This window comes from Musca vetustissima, unplaced genomic scaffold (assembly GCF_032173495.1).
Source record: "Musca vetustissima isolate MV318-11 ecotype Yass unplaced genomic scaffold, APGP_CSIRO_Mvet_v1 utg519469, whole genome shotgun sequence".
NCBI classification, from domain to species: domain Eukaryota; kingdom Metazoa; phylum Arthropoda; class Insecta; order Diptera; family Muscidae; genus Musca; species Musca vetustissima.
The window spans coordinates 2,303-27,360 of NW_026879675.1; the positions used below are offsets into that span (position 1 = coordinate 2,303).

The 25,058-nt window shown below is 33.1% G+C and overlaps 1 protein-coding gene across 1 annotated transcript; it reads left to right on the forward strand.

Annotated features, from left to right (window-relative positions):
• Positions 1-217: 217 nt before the first annotated feature.
• Positions 218-25,049, forward strand: LOC133324707 (whirlin-like; the record flags this gene model as incomplete). The annotated part of the gene is made up of 8 exons (XM_061533549.1): positions 218-348; positions 6,771-7,060; positions 7,131-7,451; positions 7,524-7,695; positions 11,570-11,680; positions 14,143-14,172; positions 24,675-24,769; positions 24,941-25,049. Coding segments are annotated over 8 exons (1,259 nt in total), but the record flags the coding sequence as incomplete, so codon positions are not given.
• Between the last annotated feature and the right edge of the window lie 9 nt (positions 25,050-25,058).

The following is a 25,058-nucleotide window of genomic DNA, read 5'->3' on the forward strand; positions in this document are numbered from 1 at the left end:
GGACAGACGAACATGCATAAATCGACTCAGAATGTGATTCTATGCATATTCTCAAAAGGAACCATGGGTCTATCTCGATTATTTTTGTCTGTTAAAAACATATGCACAAAGACATAATACCCTGTACCACAGTGTGGTGAAGGGTATAAAAATGTATTTAATATTTTTAATTATAAATTTTATATTAATTAAAATATGGTCCTTCCTTTTTTTCCAGGCCTTGGTGTCTATATATCACGCATCGAGGAAAATTCCGTTGCCGAGCGTGCCGGTTTGCGTCCCGGTGATACTATCCTAGAAGTGAATGGTACTCCATTCACTTCAATTAATCACGAGGAAGCGCTAAAAGTAAGTATTCGTATTGTGTTTTAATTTCAATTATCTCCCCTCGGCCCGCCAAGGAGATAATTGCAATTAGAATACGTTGTTTGTTTGATTTTTTAGTAGCAAAATATATATAAATATTTATATGACAAACTTATTCACATTTACACTACAAAGAAACAAACGAACAAAAAAAGAAAAAATACGTTTTTAATTTGTGAAATATTTTTATTTTATTTTGAAATAATACCGAAAAACTTGTACCAAGCTAATAATACAATTACATCAAAATAAGGCAAGGAAGAAGATGAAAATTAAATCTAGAATTGGAAATTGTAGTTTAGAGTCCATTTATTTGTCTGTCCGCTTGTATAACTGAAGTCACTTAGATTGTAGGTGGGCTAGAGTAATGATTATCAGTTCAAAGATGAAAACAAAAATTAATTGCTCCTTCATTTAGGCTAGAATTTTTCAAATATCATTAAAGGTTTCCTACGTACAATTGTTTTAAATTTGATGTAAAATAAATAAATTAAAATAAATTCATTTTGTATTTATGAAACTATTGGGTAATTATTATGTTACAATAGTTTAGGTTTCACACCGTTTACATTTATTATGAATACAAGATTTTCTTAATTATTAGCATACAAATGTATTTAAAGGATTGAAAGGATGATATTTTGACGGAACATCTGCATTTTCAGGATGTCAACAAATTATTTTGACGTTGGTGTGAGGTCAAAACTAAATAGGGAATATAACAAAACATCCCAACTAAATTTCAATATTTTTTGATCAAGTGGTCAGAAGTGTAAATTTTTCACTAGAAATTGTTATATTCACTTTTAATCGATATATGCACTTCGTTCAGGTCGTGAGAAACAATAGTGAAAATAGCCAACTTTTTTCTTGATTAGGCTGTCATCAACTTCTTGTTAACTGTAGAATGTTTCATCTTTGAATGAAGTAGTAGAAACTTCGATAAGTTCGGCCAACTTTTTATACTCTCTACTATGTACTGTACATTCAAAATTTCATAAACAAAGAGTCGAGACCTTTATATGCCGACCATTATTGTCTGCAGGTAGGTTATCCATACTCTGAGAAAGTTAAATACCACATCACAGACACTCAGGATAGGATACTCAGGGGCTAGGTACTCCACCGTACCAAAAATTAAGCGGGACCTTTGTATTGGAGCCAAATATACAGAGGCACTTCTGTAAGAAAATTTAGCTAAAATCTTCAAAATAAAAAACGGCCGCCCCCCCCCTGCGTACGTCCCTGGTGTTACCCATATGCAGTGTTGCCAAAACATTGTCGACAAAAAATGCCAGATTTTGTTTAGAAAAATGCTAGAAAGTGCTAAAAAATTTAAAAAAAAAGTGCTAAAAAGTTTATAGAAGGAACTTCGCTTATAGCTAATAATGAGATATTTATCTTTTAAAAATGCATTATATACACAAGATGGAGTAAGAGTATTTTAAATATTCTTGCAACACCTCGAAATATTCACCTTTTATATTCTTAATCAGAATTTAATTATTCGATGTAGCCGCAATATTAAAGACAGATATTTGAAATTTTGCACATTACTAATAATTCTACCATGTTTGGTATTGTAAATTGGATATATCTGCCCTTTTTAGGGTAGCCCCAAACCGAATTGGTTCTAATTTGATTTTTTGGATTTTCATTGGAAAAAAAATTCCTACTAAAAATTATCAATATGGGTCTTTAATTATTCGGTGTTTTGGTGACTTTAGTCACGTTTATCAACCGAAGTTGCTTCAATTTGATATTTTGGATTCACATTATGCATTCCGTGTTTCGGGGTAGCATCCACGTTACACGTTTTCAGAGGCTGGCACATATGCAGAAAATTTTCAATCTAGTTTAGGGTTTGCTCATAGCACACATATTAAAGTACCCACCTCTCTTAGGGTAGAAAATACTAATGCGGACAATTTTCTATATTTGGACATATACTCCATATAACATTTCCGTTCTATTCGCATACTTTTAAGGGTTTACAACTTTTTTTCCCACCTATGTGTCTGTAATTTAAAAAATATGTGTGCGAAAAATTTTTTGATGTACTCCATCTCTTGTCATAACTCCCATATAAAGTGGGACGCGACCCAATTACGGCTCTATGATGTGACTATAATTTGACATTCTGGAATCCGTTGAATAAAATACATCTTTCCAGAAAGTTTACAATTTAGGTTCATCGGGTTTCTTTACTTGTTCACAGATTTACTGACACTTTCATAATATTGGCAAATCAAACTCATAGCGTAAAACATGAATAAATTTCAATAGGTCTATATGAAATCGAAAATATCCTGAAAAAATAAAAATGCTAAAGAAGATGCTAGGTGCTAGATCAATTTTTTTTGTGGTGCTAAACGAGTTTAAAAAGTGCTAAATCTAGCACTAAAAGTGCTAAATTGGCAACACTGCCCATATGTGAGGACGATAGCAAAACGTGGACCAATATTTATAATTTTTGGTAGGAAGATTTGATCAACCCAAATATAAAATACGAGCCAATTCGAACAACGATATTATAATCCTACGTCATGAACGTATGGTCATCCATATTATTACAACACCAGTAAGGAAATTAGTAAAGTCGGACGGGGCCAATATATGATACCCTTTACCACTTTCGGTATATTCAACAGATGCATCCTAACAAACGTCACATTTTTTAAAGATAATTGTCATGAAATTGTACGAACTTGGGCTCTAATCAATTCAGTACATTGTACCAAATTGTATATCAATCTGCCAAAAATGGTCTTTTTGCTGCACCATTTTCAAAAAATGGGACGAAAATATATAAGAATTACTTAAAATTACTTTCAAATGATCACTGCCCTTACAAGGCAAAATTCAAATAACAAAAATTAATTTCAGCCGAGCACGGCTAGGGCTCGAAACTAGGTCCTCTGAGCAACACTAATGTTGCCAAGACCGCTTAACGTTCTGAGCCATCAACACTTCCAAAAACGGTTGCGCAAAAACATGTGTATACCAGGAAGCAATTGTAGGTGTGTGGATTAATTATCCATCTCTACAACAAAAATCTGCTTTGAAAAGGACTGTTCCTAGAATGAAGACAAATGTCGAACTTTGACAAATTTGAATTTAATTCGCATATGCAAATTTCGTATCAGGCGGAATAAATACAAGTTATCAACGTACGACATTTGTAAAGCCACATAGCCCAATATGCCTGATGAGCCGCTTAACCAACGGCGAAACGCGTCGCATAATGGTGGGTACGTAGGTTCTTCTCCTGGCTTTCCTTTTCATTGCAAAACTTAGATCATCAAGCTCGACTCGAAAGACTATAAATAACCACTTAAAATTACTTTCAAATGATCACTGCCCTTACAAGGCAAAATTCAAATAACAAAAAATAAGAATTATATATAAATCTAAACCGATTTCAACAAAACCTGACACACGTTTTGCTATACTAATGTCAGTACGTTTTGCAAAATTGTGTGCCATTCGGCCAAAAGTCTTTAAAATTCGATAAAAGTATATATGGAGGGCTCTAACTAAATCTGAGCCCATGTTCACCAATTTCAATAGGATTCTTTCAAGGGACAAAAAAGTGGGTTGTTCCAAATTTCATTAAATTCGGATCACAAATGCGACCTGCACTTTGCTAACTAGAATACATGGACAGACGGACATGCATAAATCGACTCAGAAAATTATTCTATGCATATTCTCTAAAGGTACCATTAGTATATCTCGTTTCTTTTCGCATGTTACTAACATATGCATGAAAATAGATTGTCTGAGGACTACACCCAGAAGGTGGCGAATATTAATACTTTTGGTAGGAAGTTTTGTTATCAAATAGGAATCCAAAAATACCTTATACGCGGGCTATGTTTAAACAAGGACCCATCTTCGAACTTGACCTGGCTATAGACAAAATAGAACTATATGCAAAATTTCGGCGATCTACTCTCAATTCGACTAGAGTGATTACCACAGACAGACGGACATGTGTAAATCTTCATAGACAGCGTTATGACACTTGTAAGGGAAAATACGTTTAACTTACAAGCTATAAAAGCTTCCAAATGTATAAAAACCATCAATAATTTCTCTCGACATGCTCTTGTACGAATCATATTGGTCACAGAATCATATACACGGCAGAAGTGCTATTGACTGACTCAATATAGATGTGACTAATGCCAAACCTATTTACGCAACACGCCTAGAACTGAGGTCATGGGCAAAAGACCCACAACATTCTTTGAAAAAAAACGAGGAAAGAACACAAAAATTGTATCCCTAAATAGGGATAACACAAAGCAAATCTTGACGTTTAGCAAAAAGGAAAATCGCAGACTGACATATATTCTTACAGACACATTTATACGTGGAAATCAGAAGGTGAAGACCGTGTGGGGAAGACACCGAAACATTGGAATACTTCACAGCCAAGCTTTTGAATCCAATTCATTATACTATTCACTAAATAACCGTCTTAAGACATTGTGAATGGAAAATACTGAAGAAATTTTTCTCTTCCCAATAAGAGGACAAATTTATCTTTTCCTTTTGATTACATTTTTATCGATAGAAAAATAAGTTTCGTAGGGAAAATAATTTTCTGTAGGAAATTTTACTCCTTAGCGGTGATGTGTTTTACTAATGTGAAATACATATTATGACATAAAAAATATCGGTCATATAACAGACAGAACTTTGCAAATCAATCGTTACACCCAATACTCCAAGGTAGAGTCATTACAACGATGTAATGAACTGCGTGGCTGTGGATTTGGCGCCGGATATATTTTTAAAAAATTTTGTTTCTCACAGATGTCAGCAATATTCCAATCTCACGGCATGATCGAACAATAACTCATATATATTTCGTTCGATGTTTTTCGAATTCCATAAGTTAGTTGTTGTGGAAATTTTAACTCTTTTGGGTACGCTCTGTTTTACGCAACCTTCGACTTTTTAAAAAATATTCATAATGAAAATTATAACGATAACTCCAAAATGTGTATATTTTAGAGGGATTGGGCACGTTTTTCAACCGAATTGGCTCCAGTTTGATTTTCAGTCTATAAATAGCCGCATTTATCCAACAATGTGGCTGTAACAAAAAATGATCATTGCATGTTCATGTTTTGACATAGCCATAGGTCCTACCGACTTTTAAGTTTTATTAAGCTCGATAAGAGAATTTTTATAATTAAAGTAGCTAAAATTTGGGATATCGGATTTGTGGGGAATAAAAAACATTTTTTCCAAAAATAATTCGATATAGGTTAATGTTTTCAAATAAGCCCACACAAATGTCACGTTTAGTTTGCGATATTTTCAAGTTCAAACCTAAGTTTTCCAACCTGATTATCTGGTATATAATGTTTTCAGAGCATGAACAACATACTTCCACTTAATGCAATAACATAGTATCCATATAAAAGCTCCGACTGATTTAAGAAATTTTGAGAAAGTTAGCCTTAGCTGGCCTTAACGATGTGTTTACTTATTATTTCTGAATTCTGCAATTGGCGGTCACACATATAATACTAAACGTAACCCGAATGATTGGCATAGTTGGACGTATCTAAAGGTTCGATAAGTCAACTTTTCTGTATGAATTTCATATATAGGAAAAATAATACCTGTAGGATATATATACCTAATTGTAGAATATAGGAGTTCTAAAAATGTAGGAACATTTTTTTAATTGGTCGGTACCATATCGACTGGACATTCATATACACAATTAGAATTAAATGCATCACATTGAAGTAGAATCTGGGCACACATAATATTGAAACAATAATTTTGGACATAACCAATAATATGTATATGAAACTACAACACTAATACACTATGAGAAAAAATTGGCAATAGAATAAGTTTTCTATTCTGTTCTTCATTATGTACGTATGTATGTAAATTTTATCAGTTTTAATTTGAGTTAAATACTGCACCTCTAATCCCAAAACAAACAATGAAAACACAAAGAACACAAAAAAATTCTAAATACACACCAAAGTGCACAAAAAAAGGATAATTATCCTTTGCATTGATCCCCGACACAAACCACTTACAAAAGACCAGCACTGCGTTTTTTTCTTTCGAATATTATTTCTTCTTTATTTCAAAATTATTTTGAAATTTCCGTATTGGTTTTGCTTTGCTTTTATTTTCCATATTTCCATTCTGTACCACTCTGTTTATCACTCTCCTCTATCTATCTTTTTCTATATAACTATTTTGTATTTGTTTTAATTCCATTTTGTTCACTTTTATTTATTTTATTTGTGTTTCCTTGTTTTTATTCTTTTGTGTTCTCGTTTTTTTTCGAACTTTCTCTCCTTTCTTCTTCGCCTTCTTCCTTTTTGTCTCTTCTATTGCCACATTTTTTCTTAACGCAGAGATGTGTGCAGATATTGAAATCACAACGTCAAATCAGTATGACGGTACGATCACCACCCACGCTAAACTCAACGGCGCCGCTGCATGGCTTTGGCCCACCCTCCCGTGATCCGATGTACGCTTCAATGGCTCCCCTGCTCACACAACCGACAGCACTGCCACCGGGTGCCGCCATAGGAGCAACTGGTTCGTTGCCATATCGACAGACATGTTCCTGGATGGATAGACACGGGAGACCTGCCTCACCGCCCATGGAATATGGCGGACGACGAAGTGATCGAAGGGATAGGTAAAATGCTTTATATTACCCTTACGTCACGGAAATGGTCTATATTTCAAAAATGTTTTCCTTGTTGCAGAATACGTTGTGTTGAGTTATTAATAGAACCCGGCCAGTCATTGGGCCTGATGATACGAGGCGGTGTCGAATATGGCCTGGGTATATTCGTGACGGGTGTCGACAAGGACAGTGTGGCAGATCGTGCCGGCCTTATGGTGGGCGATGAAATATTAGAAGTCAACGGTCAATCCTTTCAAGATGTTACCCATGATGAGGCTGTTAGCCAGCTGAAATACCACAAGCGTATGTCATTGGTCATACGTGATGTGGGTAAAGTGCCACATTCCTGTACCTCCATTGAAATGGAGCCATATGATGCGTATAGTCCCACGGGGACAAGGTAAGCTAATATAATTCCTTGTGTGCCGTTAAGAACAAATGCTTACATATTTATTTCCTTCTCTTGTTTCAGAGCCCGTCGAAAAGGTCAAATCACCGCCATGGTAGAAGAGAAGGCCCGTTCTCTACTGCCGCGACACCATTTTGCAAGTCTTTCGTATTATATCGCCGAATATACTGCGAGAGCAATGACCATAGATGCCTTTGTAGCCGTCTTATTAGAAATGTTAGATACATATGAAAAGGTAAGTGATTAAGTTGATCAATATATGAAAATTTTAGGAAGATATATTAGCTGTGTTAAAATTACAGCTTTGAAAATATAGTTTTTCAAAAAACTGCAATCGGCAAGAAACTCGTTTAAAAAATCTCATTAAAGCTCTTACATAGGACAGATATGTACGAAATGGTACTAAATTGCGTACTATAAGCGTACATCTCTCCATATAGTAAGAACCAAAACCATGAACATTTGTACTGCAATCACAAAAAGTACTAAATTGTACCATATTTAGTACAGTTGTTATTGAATAGATGGATAATAAGAATAATAGTGTAAAGTACTTGAAAAGTACTACTCGGTACTAAAACTAGTAATGAAAATACTACAATAACTATGTGCGATATTTAAGAGACTAAATCATAAACATTGACTTAGATATCACTTTTAATGTACAGGATTGAGTAATAATAAAAAAATTCGCACTATGAATATTCGAAATGTACTAATTGGTTCATTTGAGACACTAACTTTTGACAAATCTTTATCAAAACATACAAAGTTTCCCAAATACCAGTTCAAAATATAATGCTCCGTGATGCACAATATATATATATATATAATCGTGATGTTACAAAATCAACAGGAACATATAACTGAATCTTTCTATGAGGAGGAATCCTACAAGAAAGTAGTAGTATTGTTATTGTTGCAGCTATTCGAAAAAGTGCATAGCCCGATATATTTCTGATTCCAGAACCCTACATTCCAGATTATTGTCATTTGTAAATGTCCCCTAAGAACTCAAACTGAACGAAAAACCAGTAAGGAAAGTAGTAAAGTCGGACGGGGCCGACTATATGATACCCTTCACCACTATGGGTATATTAAACAGGATTATTAACATGAAATTGGATGAAATAAAATATGTGATATTTATCTAAATGTGAATCTACCTAGATCTATACATAAAGTATGTAAATCGACTTCAAACAAAGATAAATAGGTCAACCGTTGGGCTATGTCTGTACTTCTACAAAACGCAATTACGTAATTCTATGCTCAATTTTGTAAGTTGTACAAAATTTGATATCAATCTGACTAACTGAGGAGTTTGATGCCCAATTTACTTGAAATCGGGCGAAAATATATATGGAAGCTCTGTCCAAATATTAAGCGATTTCAAACAAACTTGTCACTTGTCAATTACTTAAAATCAATCTATAATAAAAGGGAGCTATATCGAAATCCGGACCGATTTTCTCGAAACTTGACAGACATCACTCTAGGCTCAATTCAGTACGTTATGCCAAATTTCCTGCACATCGAAGGATATATAGGGACTTTGGTGCACCATTTATATGAAATCGGACGAAACTATATATGGGAGCTATATGTAAATCAGGACCGATTTTCCCGAAACTTGGCAGACATCATTCTAGCCTCAATTCAGTACGTTATGCCAAATTTCGTGCAAATCGAATGATATATAGGGACTTTGGGGCACCATTTACATGAAATCGGACGAAACAATATATGGAAGCTATATCTAAATCTGGACCAATTTTCTCGAAACTTGGCAGACATCACTCTAGGCTTAATTCAGTACGATATGCCAAATTTCGTGCAAATCGAAAGATATATAGGGAGTTTGCGGCACCATTTACATGAAATCGGACGAAACTATATATGGGAGCTATATCTAAATCTGGACCGATTTTCTCGAAACTTGGCAGACATCATTCTAGGCCCATTCAGTATGATATGCCAAATTTCGTGCAAATCGAAAGATATATAGGGACTTTGGGGCACCATTTACATGAAATCAGACGAAACTGTATATGGGAGCTATATCTAAATCTGGACCGATTTTCACGAAACTTTGCAGACATTATTTTAGACCTAAATGATTAAGCTGTACCAAATTTCGTGCAAATCGAAAGATATATAGGGACCGTTTACATGAAATCGGTTAAATATATATATGGGAGCTATATCTAAATCTGAACCGATTTTTCCCAATTTCAATAGGGTTCGTCCTTGGACCGAATAAGTGACCTATGCCAAATTTCATCCAATGCGGATCATAAATGCGACCTGTACTTTGTTTACAATTTAACATGGACAGACAGACAGACAGACGGACGGACGGACATGCATAAATCGATTTAGAAAGTGATTCTATGCATATTCTCAAAAGGAACCATGTGTCTATCTCGTTTCCTTTTGCCTGTTACAAACATATGCACAAAGACATAATACCCTGTACCACAGGGTGGTGAAGGGTATAAAAAGCAAGTGAAAGAAGTGTTAAGTTCGGCCGGATTGAACTTCAGATACCCTCCACCTTATGTATACTGACAGTTACTTGAAATTAAAGTTCCAACCCTCCACCTTATGAATACTGACAGTTACTTGAAATTTAAGTTCCAACGTATTTATGTAGGGTTTATTACAAATAAGTGAACCTGCGCTACTGAATATTAATATTATGTTTCACCTAAAAGTATTGACAATTATTAACAAAGGCGAGACTTCTGATGTATGGAATAATGGGGGATATATGGAACATACCAGAAAGTGGACCTATACTGACAATTGTACCAAGCGGCTGTTGTAAACCACAAGACACACAACTTTTTTACAGGGATAAAAACCTCAAACCCCAACCGGTGGTCCCATGTGTATAAAATCAACAATAAACTGCAATTTAAAGGACAGAGTTATATGTTGGGCTATACTTATAGTTTTTAGTGGAGATGGAGGGAACACATATAACACATTTTCGAGCGTGAGTAAAGTTTGAAAGAAATATTTCGATGTGCCCAAATTGTATCAAATCGGAAATGATGGGATGAATGGGCCGATGGGCCCGATTTCGAATATTATAGTTAGTCCGATAATACACCTAAGTCTGTTTTTACACGGTCTTTTTGTACACGGTTTTGAAATAACACGGTTTGAAAATTGAATATTTTTAATTTTTTTAGACGATTTTATTCCATTTAGCACGATTTGAAATGTTGTGTACTTAAATTTGTTTGTCAAATTTAATTTTTGCGAAGTATGTTCATATCACAAAAAAGTATTTATGAAAGAAACAAAGTTTAAAACCATCGATAGTTTGCGAACACTAGCTTAAAGATTTAAGTGAATTCCCCTTTAGCGCGTACAAACAATTTTTACTGGTCAAAGCAAATGTGAATAGCACTAATTTAGGGGAATTCCCTTTATGTATAAGATCAATGTCTTTTTTACACGGCTTCTTCTGGAACCAATCTACCGTGTAAAAACAGACTTAGGTGTATTTCATTAGCTTTTATTGGATTTTATAATATTGACCCTTTGGGGGGAGGTACTAGGAGGAATGCGCCGATATGTGCCATTCTCCAACAATATTAACATATTCGGTTGCATAAAGTTTAGTTCAAAATTAATTTTCATCTAGATTTTGACCATTTGTAGAAGATATACCAGAAGAAGTGGACTGATATTCCCCCTCTTTGAACATGGTTTTAGTTTGGTATAAATATTACGATGTTCAAAGTTTGGATGAAATTTGTTACTTCATTCGACAGTTATCGTGCGCATCAGCCAGAGGGACACGCGGGCATTTTTAAATCGACTGCAAATTGTCTGAAATGACAATTGGCAAAATATGGTTAGGGTCACTAACATGCCTAAAATGTAGGAACTAAAATGTAGGAAATATCGTCCCAGCGAGCATTATATTAAGATTTGATAACGGGGATTATTCATGTATTTTTTCATCGAATTTGGAACACAGCATTAATATATATGTATATATATATATATATATATACATATATATATATATTTCACTCTATATAATAACTCCATTAAAATCGTTATATTTTTCTTCTTTTTGTCTCTTGCAGCATACACTAGTGACGGAAATCCGTGAACTTATATTTCCTGAGGATCGCACACGATATGATGAGCTAGTCTATCGTAGAGAGCGCGATCCATACAGTGGCGAACGATTAAGGGTAAGTAAACTATATAATTGATTTGTATTTTCATATTTATATATTGGAAAATGATTTTATACCATTATCCTCGAAATATTAAAAAAATCGACGATTCGTTCAAAGCGATTAGTAACTTGTCTTTACAAACTGTAGATATTAAAATTAATTTTCAAGCCATCATTACAACGAAATATTTGCATATTAAATTTATGTTTATATTCTTCACATTCAAACTTTTCTAAAACGGTCGGAAACCATATTTGGTGACTATGTCAGCAGACAATTTATTCTGCTAATAGGTATATATCCTACAACGACAATTTCGTCAGTCAGAAAATGCTTCTTAAACCTTAAAGGTACGCAAATGGTAAATTGTATATGGGATCTTTAACAAAGCGTAGACCGGCATTTATATTTTTACTGGGATGATTTGACAACCCATGTTAATCCCAAATATCAAATTACAGTCCATTGGGTTGAAAAACGTATTTTTTTGTAAGTAGATGTTCTACCCAATGTGAATCCCTTGTATGGATGCTACCCCGAAACATGGTCCAATATTGATCATTTTTGGTAGGCAGATTTTCTACCCGAAGAGAATCCAAATTATCAAAATCAGCAAACTCAGATGTAAAACATTCTTAACCTCCCCAAAATACCAAAATTTGGATGGTACCGTTATATGGGGGCTAATGTAGACTAATAGTAATATTTTCAGTAGTAAGGTTTTCTATACCGAAGGAAGGTTTTCTACTCAAAACAACAATTTTCAGTTAACATCCTCAAAATACCGAAACTTTTCTAATCACTTCCGTATCTTCTTCAGAAAACGAAACATTTCTTCCATATTTCTAGGAATTAATTTGTGTAGTACTTCAACCTTTTCCATGCCATTTAGGCCGGGAATAGTGGCATTTGCCAAGAAATGGTTTCGAGGACATGGGTTTAATGGCATAGGAAATGTTAAATATACCTGCAGGCTGAACAGTCCTGTGAGAATACTTGTCGGTCTGCTGAGTTCCTTTTAATTAAGCACTGAGTTTAAGAAATAGGTCATGCTTTCGTTTTGGTGTCCTACAATATTTATGGGACACAGTCCCTTCGTTACTCCAATCAATTTTGGAAGTCTTTTTCACGAGTTGCTCTAAAAGATCTACACCTGAGGTACCTTATTTATGGTTTTAATAAACCTTTTAACCTTTTAAATCAAATAGAATATTTACATCGCTTCAGTTGAAAAAAAATAATCCAGCCTAACAAAGTAAAATATGACAATTTTCCTAACTACCATAAAAAAATGAGACCATTTGAAGTCGACATCGCAATATTTATCGCTCCATCTTGTCTGATATTTGGGGTGTACAATGTCATGCTTCTACCGCTGCAGAGGTCCATCAGTGGCTCCTCCACAATTTGTCGATTTCATATGAATCAAATAAAGAAGGCGGTTTGATCGAATATTTTCTCACGTTAATATTTATCTTAAAAAGCAAGTACTCCTCGTACAAAGAAAGTCAAAATGTTAGAAAATTAATGTCAAAAAGTGTCAGTCTGGTTCTGTCTAGTGTCAATGTGGAACATTTTTGTACCCTCAGCCTTATGGCTAATGAAGGTGTATACACTTTGCTACGGCAAAAATGTACCTCTTAGATTTTGCACCACATGTTTCTTTGAACCAAATCCATTTCAAACGATTTGGAGTTGATTTCCGTCTGTCTGTCCGCCTGTCTGGCTGGTGCCTACGATATCTCTCGAAAGAAGTAACCGATATCATCCAATCTTTGCACATCGTAATAACTATTTCAGACAAATTTTAAGTTCGAGAATGTGAAATATCGGTCCACTCCTTCTTCAGGCGAATGGTCGATCCTATTTGAACCAAACTTTGCAACCTTTAGCACGCCTACATCACGTCGTAAAATTTTGGAAGACGGCGAAAATCGGTACACTCCCTCTGTATTTTTACCAAACCTAAATCGAATCATAAGATGGTACCCATAGGTTAACTCCTGTTACCTCCCACACAAAATAGTCAACATTTTGCTAAAAATTAATTGTGTGCGAACGGACTATCCGATGTGAACTTAACTTTGCACACCCTAATATTATAACCATATCATTACCATTATCACCATGAAACCTCTCTAGCATCGTCATTGACATCTTCTTGGCCGTCCTTGAACCGTTTATTCCGCATTTGAACTTGTGTGCTGCTCATAGTAGACACCAAAGTCGACTTTTTAAATGTCCTTGCGCATTTAAAGAATTATTTTTTACAGAAAACGTTATACATTTTTTTGATCCATTTTTTCGAATAGTAAATAATCGAAGAAAAATAGACTAAGAAAAAAATCGAAAATCGAACATTTAAAAAAACGGTTATTTCTAGGTCAGACCTCGTATATGCATATTATTCAGTATCCCACATATATTCAAATTTTGCCCTTATTAATATGCTTGCATTTCTTCTTATATTCCAGCGTAAAGGAGAAAGTGCGCGTGATTTGCCGGTAAGCTTTTTAGAAGATTTATTCTACGACACTGACACTACATACTATTGGAGTTGCCTAAAGACAATTTCTAACAAATAATTAAAAGAAAAACAAAAAGAACTCAATTATTAAGCAAATCAAAGAAATATAACCCCATAAAGCAATAAACTAACAATACTACTACACTGCAAACAAATAACCCAGCAAACAATAATGAAATGAAATGCAAGTTATAAAACAACTATTCCAAATCAAATAATAACAAAAAAAAACAATCTTTCAAATATCTATCTATATTAACCAACATTATTATATTATTATTACAAAAAAATAAAAAAATTTCAAATAAAAAAACATTATATAATGAAATGCTTATTAACTATTTATTATTAACAACCAAAAAAGAAAACAACTAACCCAAACCAAAATACAACAAAATATTAATTATTAAATAAAACGTGGCATGTTTTAAATGTGTAAAACTGAAAACACACACACGAAAAAAACTCAAATTAATGGTATTTTTTATTTTTAAAATATATTTTTATTGGTATTCTAAATGTTGTTGGGATGACATTTTAATTTAAAAATAAATTATATTTTTTTAAGTTAATTAATTTTTATTTCATTTAAATACATTAACCATTAACTTCACTTTTTGGTGTCAAAATTTAATTTTTATTATGATTTTTTTTTTATTTTATGTGTATTTGTTGTTAATGTTGTTGTTGTTGTCGTCGTTATCATTTAACAAATATTACTAATGTTGTTGCTGTTGTTGTAAATGTGTTGTCATCATTATGTAATTTATAGTAGTTGAAAATATTAATAATAATTATAATAACTAAGTAGAGAAACACCATCAAGAATATACTAAACCCAAAAACAATAAACACACTCAATTTTATGTGACAATAATTTATTGTTTTATAAAAAAAAAAAGAATAGTAATAATAAACCACAATGTAGAACACAACAATAAAATACTAACAACTATTTTTAACAATAAATACACTGTGGAACAAAAAACAAATCAGTTACAGGAAACCAAAATGGATTATGAAGGAGGAGAAAAAAGACAAAAAAATGGGGCTTACTTTGAGAAAAAATTGCCGTGGCAAAAAGACAACGCACTATGGGTCAGGAATACAATTTTTTGGCAAAAAGTTTACTTCAGGTAGATCCGAAAAAACGATATATACTTTAAATCTGGACACTTTGAGCTTAACATCAGTAAAATTTTATAACTTTGTGGGTCACGGTTTATAAATAGAATGAGGTCAAAGTACAAATTTCGAATTTTTATGTATATAATTTATAGTAGTGTTGGCGAGTTATTTGGGATACCAATTCTATTTTGTTTTTGGAAAATAGTCAGACTGAATCCCAGTTTGTTGTTTTTATAAAAACAACTATTTATTTGTGTATGTATGGCATTGTCCGCCAAGGGGTAAGGCTGGGAAGACTTCGTGGTCAACAATGCATTTGCAGACATTTTCAGCATTTGTATTTTGTTTTTGCAAAATAGTCAGGCTGAATCCCAGTTTGTTGTTTTTAAAAAACCAACTATTTATTAGTGGGGAATGTATGACATTGTCCGCCGAGGGAAGACTAAAAACTAAGGGAAATGATGAGGATCAGTGACGAGATCCGAAACTATAGTCTTCCTTGCCTTAGTGGGTAATTAGTGGCCATCGCTCTACAAAACATGTTTAAAAATAATTCGATCGCCGTTTTCGATCCACCCCATTAACTTTCTTACTATTTTCTTGAAGAATTGCAATCAGCGTAAAAATTCCAAAAATTGGATGATACAATTACAGGGATGGTCCGTATGACGAATTTTTAGGTTTTCGACTGTCAAAAAGGTGTAAACGTCATATACCTGTATAAAATGTAATAAATGTAGAAAACATCATTTATTCGAATATTATTACCATATACCGTTATTTTCAAAAATACATAGTATTTTTACAGTTTCTTACTAAAACTAATAAAAAATTCTAAACTTCTTGGAGAAAAAAAATTTTTGAAATTTTATATGGATTTCAGTAAAACATACGTAATTTCCAAATTCATTAATGGAAATAGGTATTTTGTCAAAAACCTAATGTATGTCATTTACGCCACTGTTTCTGACGGACCAAGTCTGTAAAATTATGTGTCCGATTATAGCGAGGAGGAATTACAACCTTATCCCATATTGATACATTGATAAGATAAACCAGTGAGCCGGGCAATATAGTGGGAAAGGACCGATGATACCCTACCCAACTAACACTGACCTCTAAGTTATATTCCTATCTCTGGACCAATTAGAGGCTCCACCTTTCCGAATTATGTTTTCCCATAGTAAAACAGTTTTGGTTAATTTGACCCACTAAATATTGATCGTTTATTATCATGACAGCTATTCGGATTAGTTGGTCAGATCGCCATCCCGATGGAAACATTTCTGATGTTCGGCTTAAGTTGTGGTGTCTAGAGTGGCTAGAACATCAGACAAAAATAAAATGTCGGTCCATTTCAACATCAGCGCTACAATTCCGCCATCTATTGTGGTAATTGTTAAACTAAACGATATACTATCCACCTAACCCTTAGGACTAAATATATTCGCCATAGAATATAAATTTCGTAATTTTTAACATAAAAGCCTGAGTACATTTGACCCGGTAAATATTGACCAACCTTCATCAAAACATTCATGATTTCTCTGTGTAAAATTTCGAGGTGTTCGGGTCATTATTGTGGCCTCAAAAACAGACAAAAAGTTGTTGGTCCATTTCATCCCCTAAATATTAACCGATCATTACCCAAAACAATCTTTGGACAGACCCATCCTACATGCAAAATTTCGTGACGATTGATCCATAACTGTGGCATGTGTCATGTTTACAAATTATAATGGACAGACGGACGGACACACACGTCTAGATCGACTCAGCTAGTCGAGATATGACGAAAAGGTGAGTCTAGAAAAACTCTTGGGGTCACACAAAGCTACATTACTCTGAAAACATAGTTGTATAGGATATAAAAATGCACCAAGCGTATTTAGACCAAATCAGATTTAGAAAATTTGATGATGAAATTTTCGTTCGAATTTCTCTTCCAAATTTAGTTTACATCCAAAGTAGGTTCATTCCTTCTGGTGCATATCTGATATAATGCGATCCAAATATTGAACATCGCAACATTTTTACCCAGTCAAGACCATATTCTCGTGTATGTTTAGTTTTTGTATCTCGTAGGTACAACATGAAAAATTGCAAATTTCGTATCTAAATTGATTCACAAAATAAAAATTTGTTTCAATCTTTTCAATTCAACCCACCGAGAACCAAAAAAGATACAAAAATTCGAGACTCCAAATCGCAAATTTCCCTGTTCCGTTATATGGTAAATATGCCTAATATGACCTATAGTATAATTTTCTACAAGTCAGAATATGCACCTATATTGATCATTTTCTGCCGATATACCGCCATTTCTCTTGAAAAATACCACTAAAACTCTCAATAAAAGCGAAAATTTGGCTGGACATTTATATTGATTTTCTGAAGTATTTTTCTGCATCGATTCATACATGTTCCTGTTATTTTTAAATTGATTTCTGAAAAAGTTTTAATTTAAACAAGTAAAAACGATGTTAAGTTCGTCTCGGCCGATCTTTTTATAACCTCAACTATGATGATGGCATTTAAAATATCTAAAATTAATGGGGGGCATTGGAGAAAACCCGTATTATGATAGGACCCTGAACATACCGAAAAAGACGTTTTAAATTATCAAAATACCTAATAATGGGGCTCTACAAAAAAAGAGATCGGCATTGATAATTTCTAGCAGTGAATTTTAACAGCCAATGAGAATACAAAATCCCAAAAAAATGCCGAAGATTGGGAATATCCTTATATGAAGGCTACAACAGAACTTGGACCGATATATCACATTTTCAGGACTAAACCTCCTAGGATGTTTGTGCAAAATTTGTATACAATCCACCTTATTGTGGAATGTATACAAATATATCAATATCTTGACTCCTTTTCTTTCATGATAATTTATAATTTTCCTGTAAGTTTCGAGTTTTTGTTCTACAGTATTATATATTCGTATACTTTCATAATAAATATTACTATATAAACACTTAATATTACAATAAACATATGATACCGTCATTATATGAAATCTTGATAATTGTGTTCGAAACAAAAAAAAGTTTTTAACCATTCCAATAGAATTTAAGTTTTTTTGAACAACTGTGTCGACATTTGTATGTCCACAACATTCGGAAACAAAAGAAGTCTCAAATTCGAGATGAGATTTTCAATCGGTCCTTTGTTATTGGAAATGTGTATTGAACATTTTCTGTGAGGCTATTACTGCCACTAAGGTTAGAAAACGTAACTAGGACATAAAATATCTTTAAAATTTTGGAGCGATTTTTTTCTAATCTACCTAAATTCGGGTAGAAACGGTTTTAAAATTTGTCCAGCGTAACAACAAGACATATAAAAATTAAAAAAAAAAATTAATAAGAACCAAGAATTATGCTATGAAAAAGAATAATGCGTATTTTTATTGGCTAATGAGGTATATACACTTTGATACGGTGAAAATGTGCCTCATCGAAATATTGGTTTTAGACCCCATGTTTCATTGGACCAAATCCGTTTCAGAAAATTTGGAGTCGATTTACACATGTCCGCCCGTCTGTCTGTCTGTCTGGCTGGCTGGCTGGTGCGCACGATAACTCTCGAAGGGAATAACCGATTTAATCCAAACTTGGCACATCTTAATAAGTTCGAAGATGGGGATATTTTAAATATTTATAAATCCAATATCAGGCTAATGGAATGTCCGATTGTAACCAAACTCTGCACACCTATTACCTTTACCAAGCCTAGATGAAATAATAAAATAAAAACTTACACCAAAATCCCTGCAAATGTTTATGGAACAATCCAAGCATTTCGGAAATACTTCATTTACAGATTCTTCCGAGAGCATAGTATTTATATACAGCAAAGTGTCTTGAGAATAATGTTCTGTGTCCTGAAAGTCAACAGGACCTTAACAGTAAGCTGTAATACATAGTCCATAATACAAAATTAGTTGATGTTATTTTCGAAAAAAAAAACTTATTCGACTCTTCTTCGCAAATTTTCTTTAAAACTATTAATAACATTTCATAATGGTTAAGAACTCTTTGATTCTATACACACCTCAATGTTTACTATAGGATTTGTCTTAGAAATAAATAAATAAAGAAACAATACACACATAAATACAAAATTTTTTGAGATTGCTTCAATAAAAACAATAACATAAAATCTCAAAGTCTTATCAAACACTATATATATATTTAAATAAAATATATTGTAGCTTGCATGCTTCTATTATAAATATTATATATATATATATATATATTTAAACTAAATACTACTCTATAAAGAAAACTAACAACAGTTACTATTACACTTATTCCTCTACAATTTTTTTTGATTTTTCTGTTAACTTTTTTCAAAATAAAGTTTTAATATTATTTAAACAAAAACCAATATAGACTCTATACTCGTTCCAAAAAGTCATAAATCTATTTTTATTTTTGTTGAGTTTTGTTTTGTTTTTAATTTTTTGCGTTGTTTTCTATGTTATGTATGTATTTTGTGGTTATAGTTAAAATGTTGGTAAATTAGTTTATTAGTTTATTATTTTTGTTTCAGTAAAAACTTCAATTAAAAACAAACAAAAAAATTAAAACCGAATGTCAATTTTTACTAAATTAAAAAAAATCAATTCTATATTTTATTTCGTTTTGAAAATAATTTCATTAATTCGAAAGAACATAATCGAACATTCTATGGCATAGTTTGAACCAAATATTCAAAACAAGCACCCTAAGGGTTCTTTTGAAAACGATCTACAACAATAAACACCAAAGGGTCTTTTGAAATCAAATACATCGAAGAGGAGTATTAAATATAATAAATAATATTTGAAATAAATACTCCAAAAATTAACATCAAATTTCATTCTATCGCTTCTTTTTAAAATTTTCTTAAAAAAAGTCAATGATTTTTTTTTCAAAAATTTTCTTACAAAAATACGAATACAAAATATACTTCAAAAACATTATCAAAAAATGTATTTGCCTAAGGGCTCTCTGAAGTAATGTACTTCAAAAATCAATTCTTAAGGTTTTTTAATATTCTAAAAATGCAAATTTACAACATATGTTTATCCAATTGTCGAAGTTTTCGATAAATTTATAAAATAATACTAAAAAGGTCTTTTGAAAATAATTAACATTGAGTAAAAAATTTTCTTAAAAACAATTTCGTCTTCAAAAGCCGCCAATCAAAAACAATAATAATATAATAAACATATTTTTTGACTACCTTTTAAAGGTTGAGTGTATTTGCGACTCTGAGGCCCGCTTAAGATGCAATGCAGTTAGAAAGCGGCATTAATTTTAATTAAAATGTGCCTTTACAACATACATAAGCATTTCACAATATTTTATGGGAAAGCTCATATTTCAAGACTTGTTCCACTCACTTTTATCCTATATTTCAGAAAAGTGTTTTTTTTTTCAATGCACACCCATTTATATTAAGAGAGAACCTTGCAAATTCATTACATTAGTTTAGAATGTTAGTTACGTATGTTTAGATTATACATTTATTCGATTTGTATGTATTATCAGATTTAAAGCAAGCATGTTGCGTATGATGCCAAAAGACTTTCACATACATACACATATCGATTCATTGACAATATTGCCATTACTAATATGCTGAAGAGTTCTTCGTAAAGAGATCATGTTCGAAATTTAGCGTTTCGGTACCTTATTTAGGTAACCAAAACATGCATATCTTACAAAATGTAACTTATTACACAATTGTCCTAAAGAATAATAAAGTCTGACTGAGATATGAACTTTCAATGTCACTAACAAAATCCTGCATTTCAACAAATTCCACAAAAAAAAAAAAAGACTAATAAATTTGTTTGCTTAAATGTGGACTTTGACAATATAAACTTTCGAACATTTGTCACCAAACTATGATATAATGATAAGGATATGTAATTTTGTATGAAAAAGAACCTCCTAAAAACTTGTCCCTTTCTTTTTTTCAACATTGTCAAAATTATACTTTTTTCACGAAATCAAAAATGCGATCAATTCCTTCAAAAAAGCATCGAAAGTTTATATAAAAGGATGTTTGGTTCAAAATTGGAACACATTAATATAATACCCGAACCACTAAAGATTCGTGCCCCATGTTAAACTATTAAAATTTCAGTTTCCAATCTCTCTAACCCCCACAAAAATGATCGAAATGGAACCAAACGACATTTATTTTAAAGATCAATTTGTTATATATCGACTAGCTGAGTCGATCTAGACATGTGTGTTCGTCCGTCTATAATTTGTAAACACCATTATAATTTGTAAACACCAATCGTCACGAAATTTTGAATGAAAGGCCGGTTTTGGCCAAAGAAGACCCCTATAATTTTATATCCTCGAAATAATCATGGAAATAATAATTTCCGAGCATACAATTTTATGACGATTTAAGCATGTTCGTCTGTCTGTTGTAATCACTCTAGTCTCTAAACGAATTGAAATAGATCGCCAAAATTTTGCACAGAGTCGTCTTTTGTCTGCAGGCAGGTCAAGTTGGAATATATCGATGCACGTTTAGGCATAGTTCCCATATAAGGTTACCCGTCATTGAGCGCGTTTTTCAACCGAATTCGCTGAAATTTTGGTACATCGGGTTCTTATTGTATACAAAATCTCTTCACTAAAAATTATAAATATAGGTAATTTTTTCGGATAGCCCTCATAGCTTTCAGGGTATTATAGCTTTGTGAAGTCCGAAAAGAGTTTGTAACGTCGCGAAATATTTGTCCTAGACCCGGCTTTAAGTCTACCGATCATATCTCGACTAGCTGAGTCGATCTAGACAGGTGTGTCCATCTGTCCATTATAATTTGTTAACACGATGCAGACCACAGTTATGAACCAATCTTCACGAAAATTTGCATGTGGGATGAGTTCTGTTCAATGAAGACCCCTATTGTTTTGGTAAAGATCGGTTAATATTTAGGGGGTGAATTTTTACATGGAGAAGGGGATCGGGCCAAAGAATCAGCATGCTTGTTTTGATAAAGATCGGTCAACATTTAGCGGATCAAATCGACCCTGACTTTTGTGTGAAAAATTAAAACATTTGTATTCTATAGCGTATATATCAACCTCTGAAGGACATAGACCCGAGAAGTTGATAATATTTTCAAGAGGAGTGGTTGACCTTTAAATTGATATCAATTATATTGCAGTATGTACTCGGGTGTGGGAGATATTTACAGGTGGGTACGTATTCATATATATTATTAAGTAACCCATTACCACACTAGAGGGCGGAAATATAGTGCTGATCGCTTTGAAATTTTCCATGAGGATCCAGGTATGGTCAAGGACAATGCTAATAATTTTCGATGATGATCCGATAATAATATTGGGTAGAAATGTACCGAAAACCTAATTTTTTGTGTTTTTTCGAGTCAGATCGACTTATGGATCATAAGCCACAATTGAAAGCGGGATATCACAACACAATCCACCGTGAAGGGGATCTGGACAAGTAATTAGAAGAGCTGTACTGAATATTAGTAATATTTGTTGACCTCTAGTCGACCAAGAGGGTGCAAATATCCCAAAATATTGCCCAAGCTCAGCATGTAGTACCACAGAATGTTAGATTTTCGTGGAAGTTGTGTAGGGTATCATATGGTCGGCACCGTAGAGGATGGCATTGTGATGCAAAAATGTTAGTTTGGAAATTGAGCTGCATCAGTCCTCAATTTGGCTTAGCATCTCATATGATATGTTAACTACAAATGTTTGGTAATTCATACACGATGTAATCAGTATTGGTCCCGCATTATGTATACCCTTCAGTGACGTACTCATACAAGTTGTTTTCTGCAATGACAATTTTCATATTGAACCAGCAACTTCCGCCCAACCCCGCGAAATAAAACCTTGTTCCGTTGGTGATGGTCTCATATAACTGTGCCCTCTAAATTGCAGTATATTGGGGATGTCCCACCCTACCATGCGTCCCCAACATCGGCCTATTTGTTGGTGTCTTTAGGAAAAATCTCCATTAAAAATTGCTGAAATTTGTATTTGGTGTACAAATCGGTTTGTAGAAATGTTGGTATAGGTCCACTTTTTGCTTTGTTCCTTATATTTTTATTTCAAGTAACTGTATCGATGGTGGAGGGTATCTAAAGTTCGTCCCGACCGAACGTAACGCCTTTTTCACTTCACTTTTTTTATAATGATCGGTTAGTTTTTTAAGGATGACTAAAAACTTTATTTGTATTTGTTTTTCTGATCGGCATTAACGCTAGACAGGAGAATTATGACCCGAACCATGGAATAAGCGTGACAGTTTAGCGGGTCAAATGGTCCCAGAACTTTGTGTGAAAAATGGCAAAATTTGCAAATATAGTTAAATATTAACCACGCTCGGAATATAGATTCGCAGAAATTTAGAGTTCATTGTTAGTTGTGTAGGGTAACATATGATCGCACCCGACCGACTATACTGTTCTGTTCATTGTTCCTCATTCAATTTTACGAAGTTCGTTAGAGCATATTTCACATAGAGTATATATAATTGTGATTCGGATGCTAGCCTAAAATAGCTCGATATTTTCATTTTTGATATCAACAGAACAAAACTACAAAGTCTAATGTAACTCTACTAAAAACATTGTATAAAACCTGTATAAAATAATCAATCAATCCATATCTAAAATCATTCAATCATGGAATTAAAATTCTTGGGCAATCAAAATCCTTATGTTTTTAATCCTTAATTAGTTCCATTCACTATGGGTCTTAAATTCTAAACATGTATATCATAACAAATATACTCAAAATTCTCGTTTATAGCTTAAATAAGAGAATCAATTCAGTTATTTTTAATAAAATTAAAATGTTATGCCATAGAATAAATTAAAATAACACAAATTTAATACTACAAATTTTTCTTAAAAATCCTCTTTATGAAACCACACAACACCATAGACAATAATACGTACATAAATATTTGCATATATTATTGAAAATAATAAATAAAATACACCATTATTTAAATAGCATATCACCATTTTCATAGATTTATCTATCATAAAGTTCACAAAATAATATTCACCCAAAAATTATGCCTTCACTGTTCAAATCAAATCACGTTCACCCGAAACCCAAAACAATTCGAACTATAATTACAATTAATAAAATTAACTCCCAAAAGTATGCACTAAATTTGTTCACCTCAAATATCAAAGCGTTGGAATTTCAACAACAACAAAACACACCACACTCAACTCTTTTGCAACATTAGTGTAGCCAATTATCTTTTTTGAGGTAATGCCAACAACAACTAATTCTAAACCCCAAACATATTGTGTACCATCATACATAGGTAACCGATATTGATCTGGAAGTAAGTGCAGCAACTGGAAGAAGTCCCTCATCGGACTCTGGGCTGGGCATGACCATGACGGAAAATAAAAATCGGTACTCACAAATTTTCTAAATTTTATTTGAAAAAAGGCAAAAAATCTATGAATTTCTGAATTTTTTGTTTCTATTTCTGTTTATGATAATAATTGGACTTGGTACGATTTCTTTTTGGAATATTTGTAATAATATTGTGACTTTTTTCCGTCCCTTCCCATGCCCCAAAAGAATAATGCAACGTCTGCCCTATCGACCCATGTCAGCTGAACCGATCTTACATCGCTCATACAATCATCCAACACCATTACCACCACTGCCACCCAATTCAGGGCAGGCGGCGGCAGCA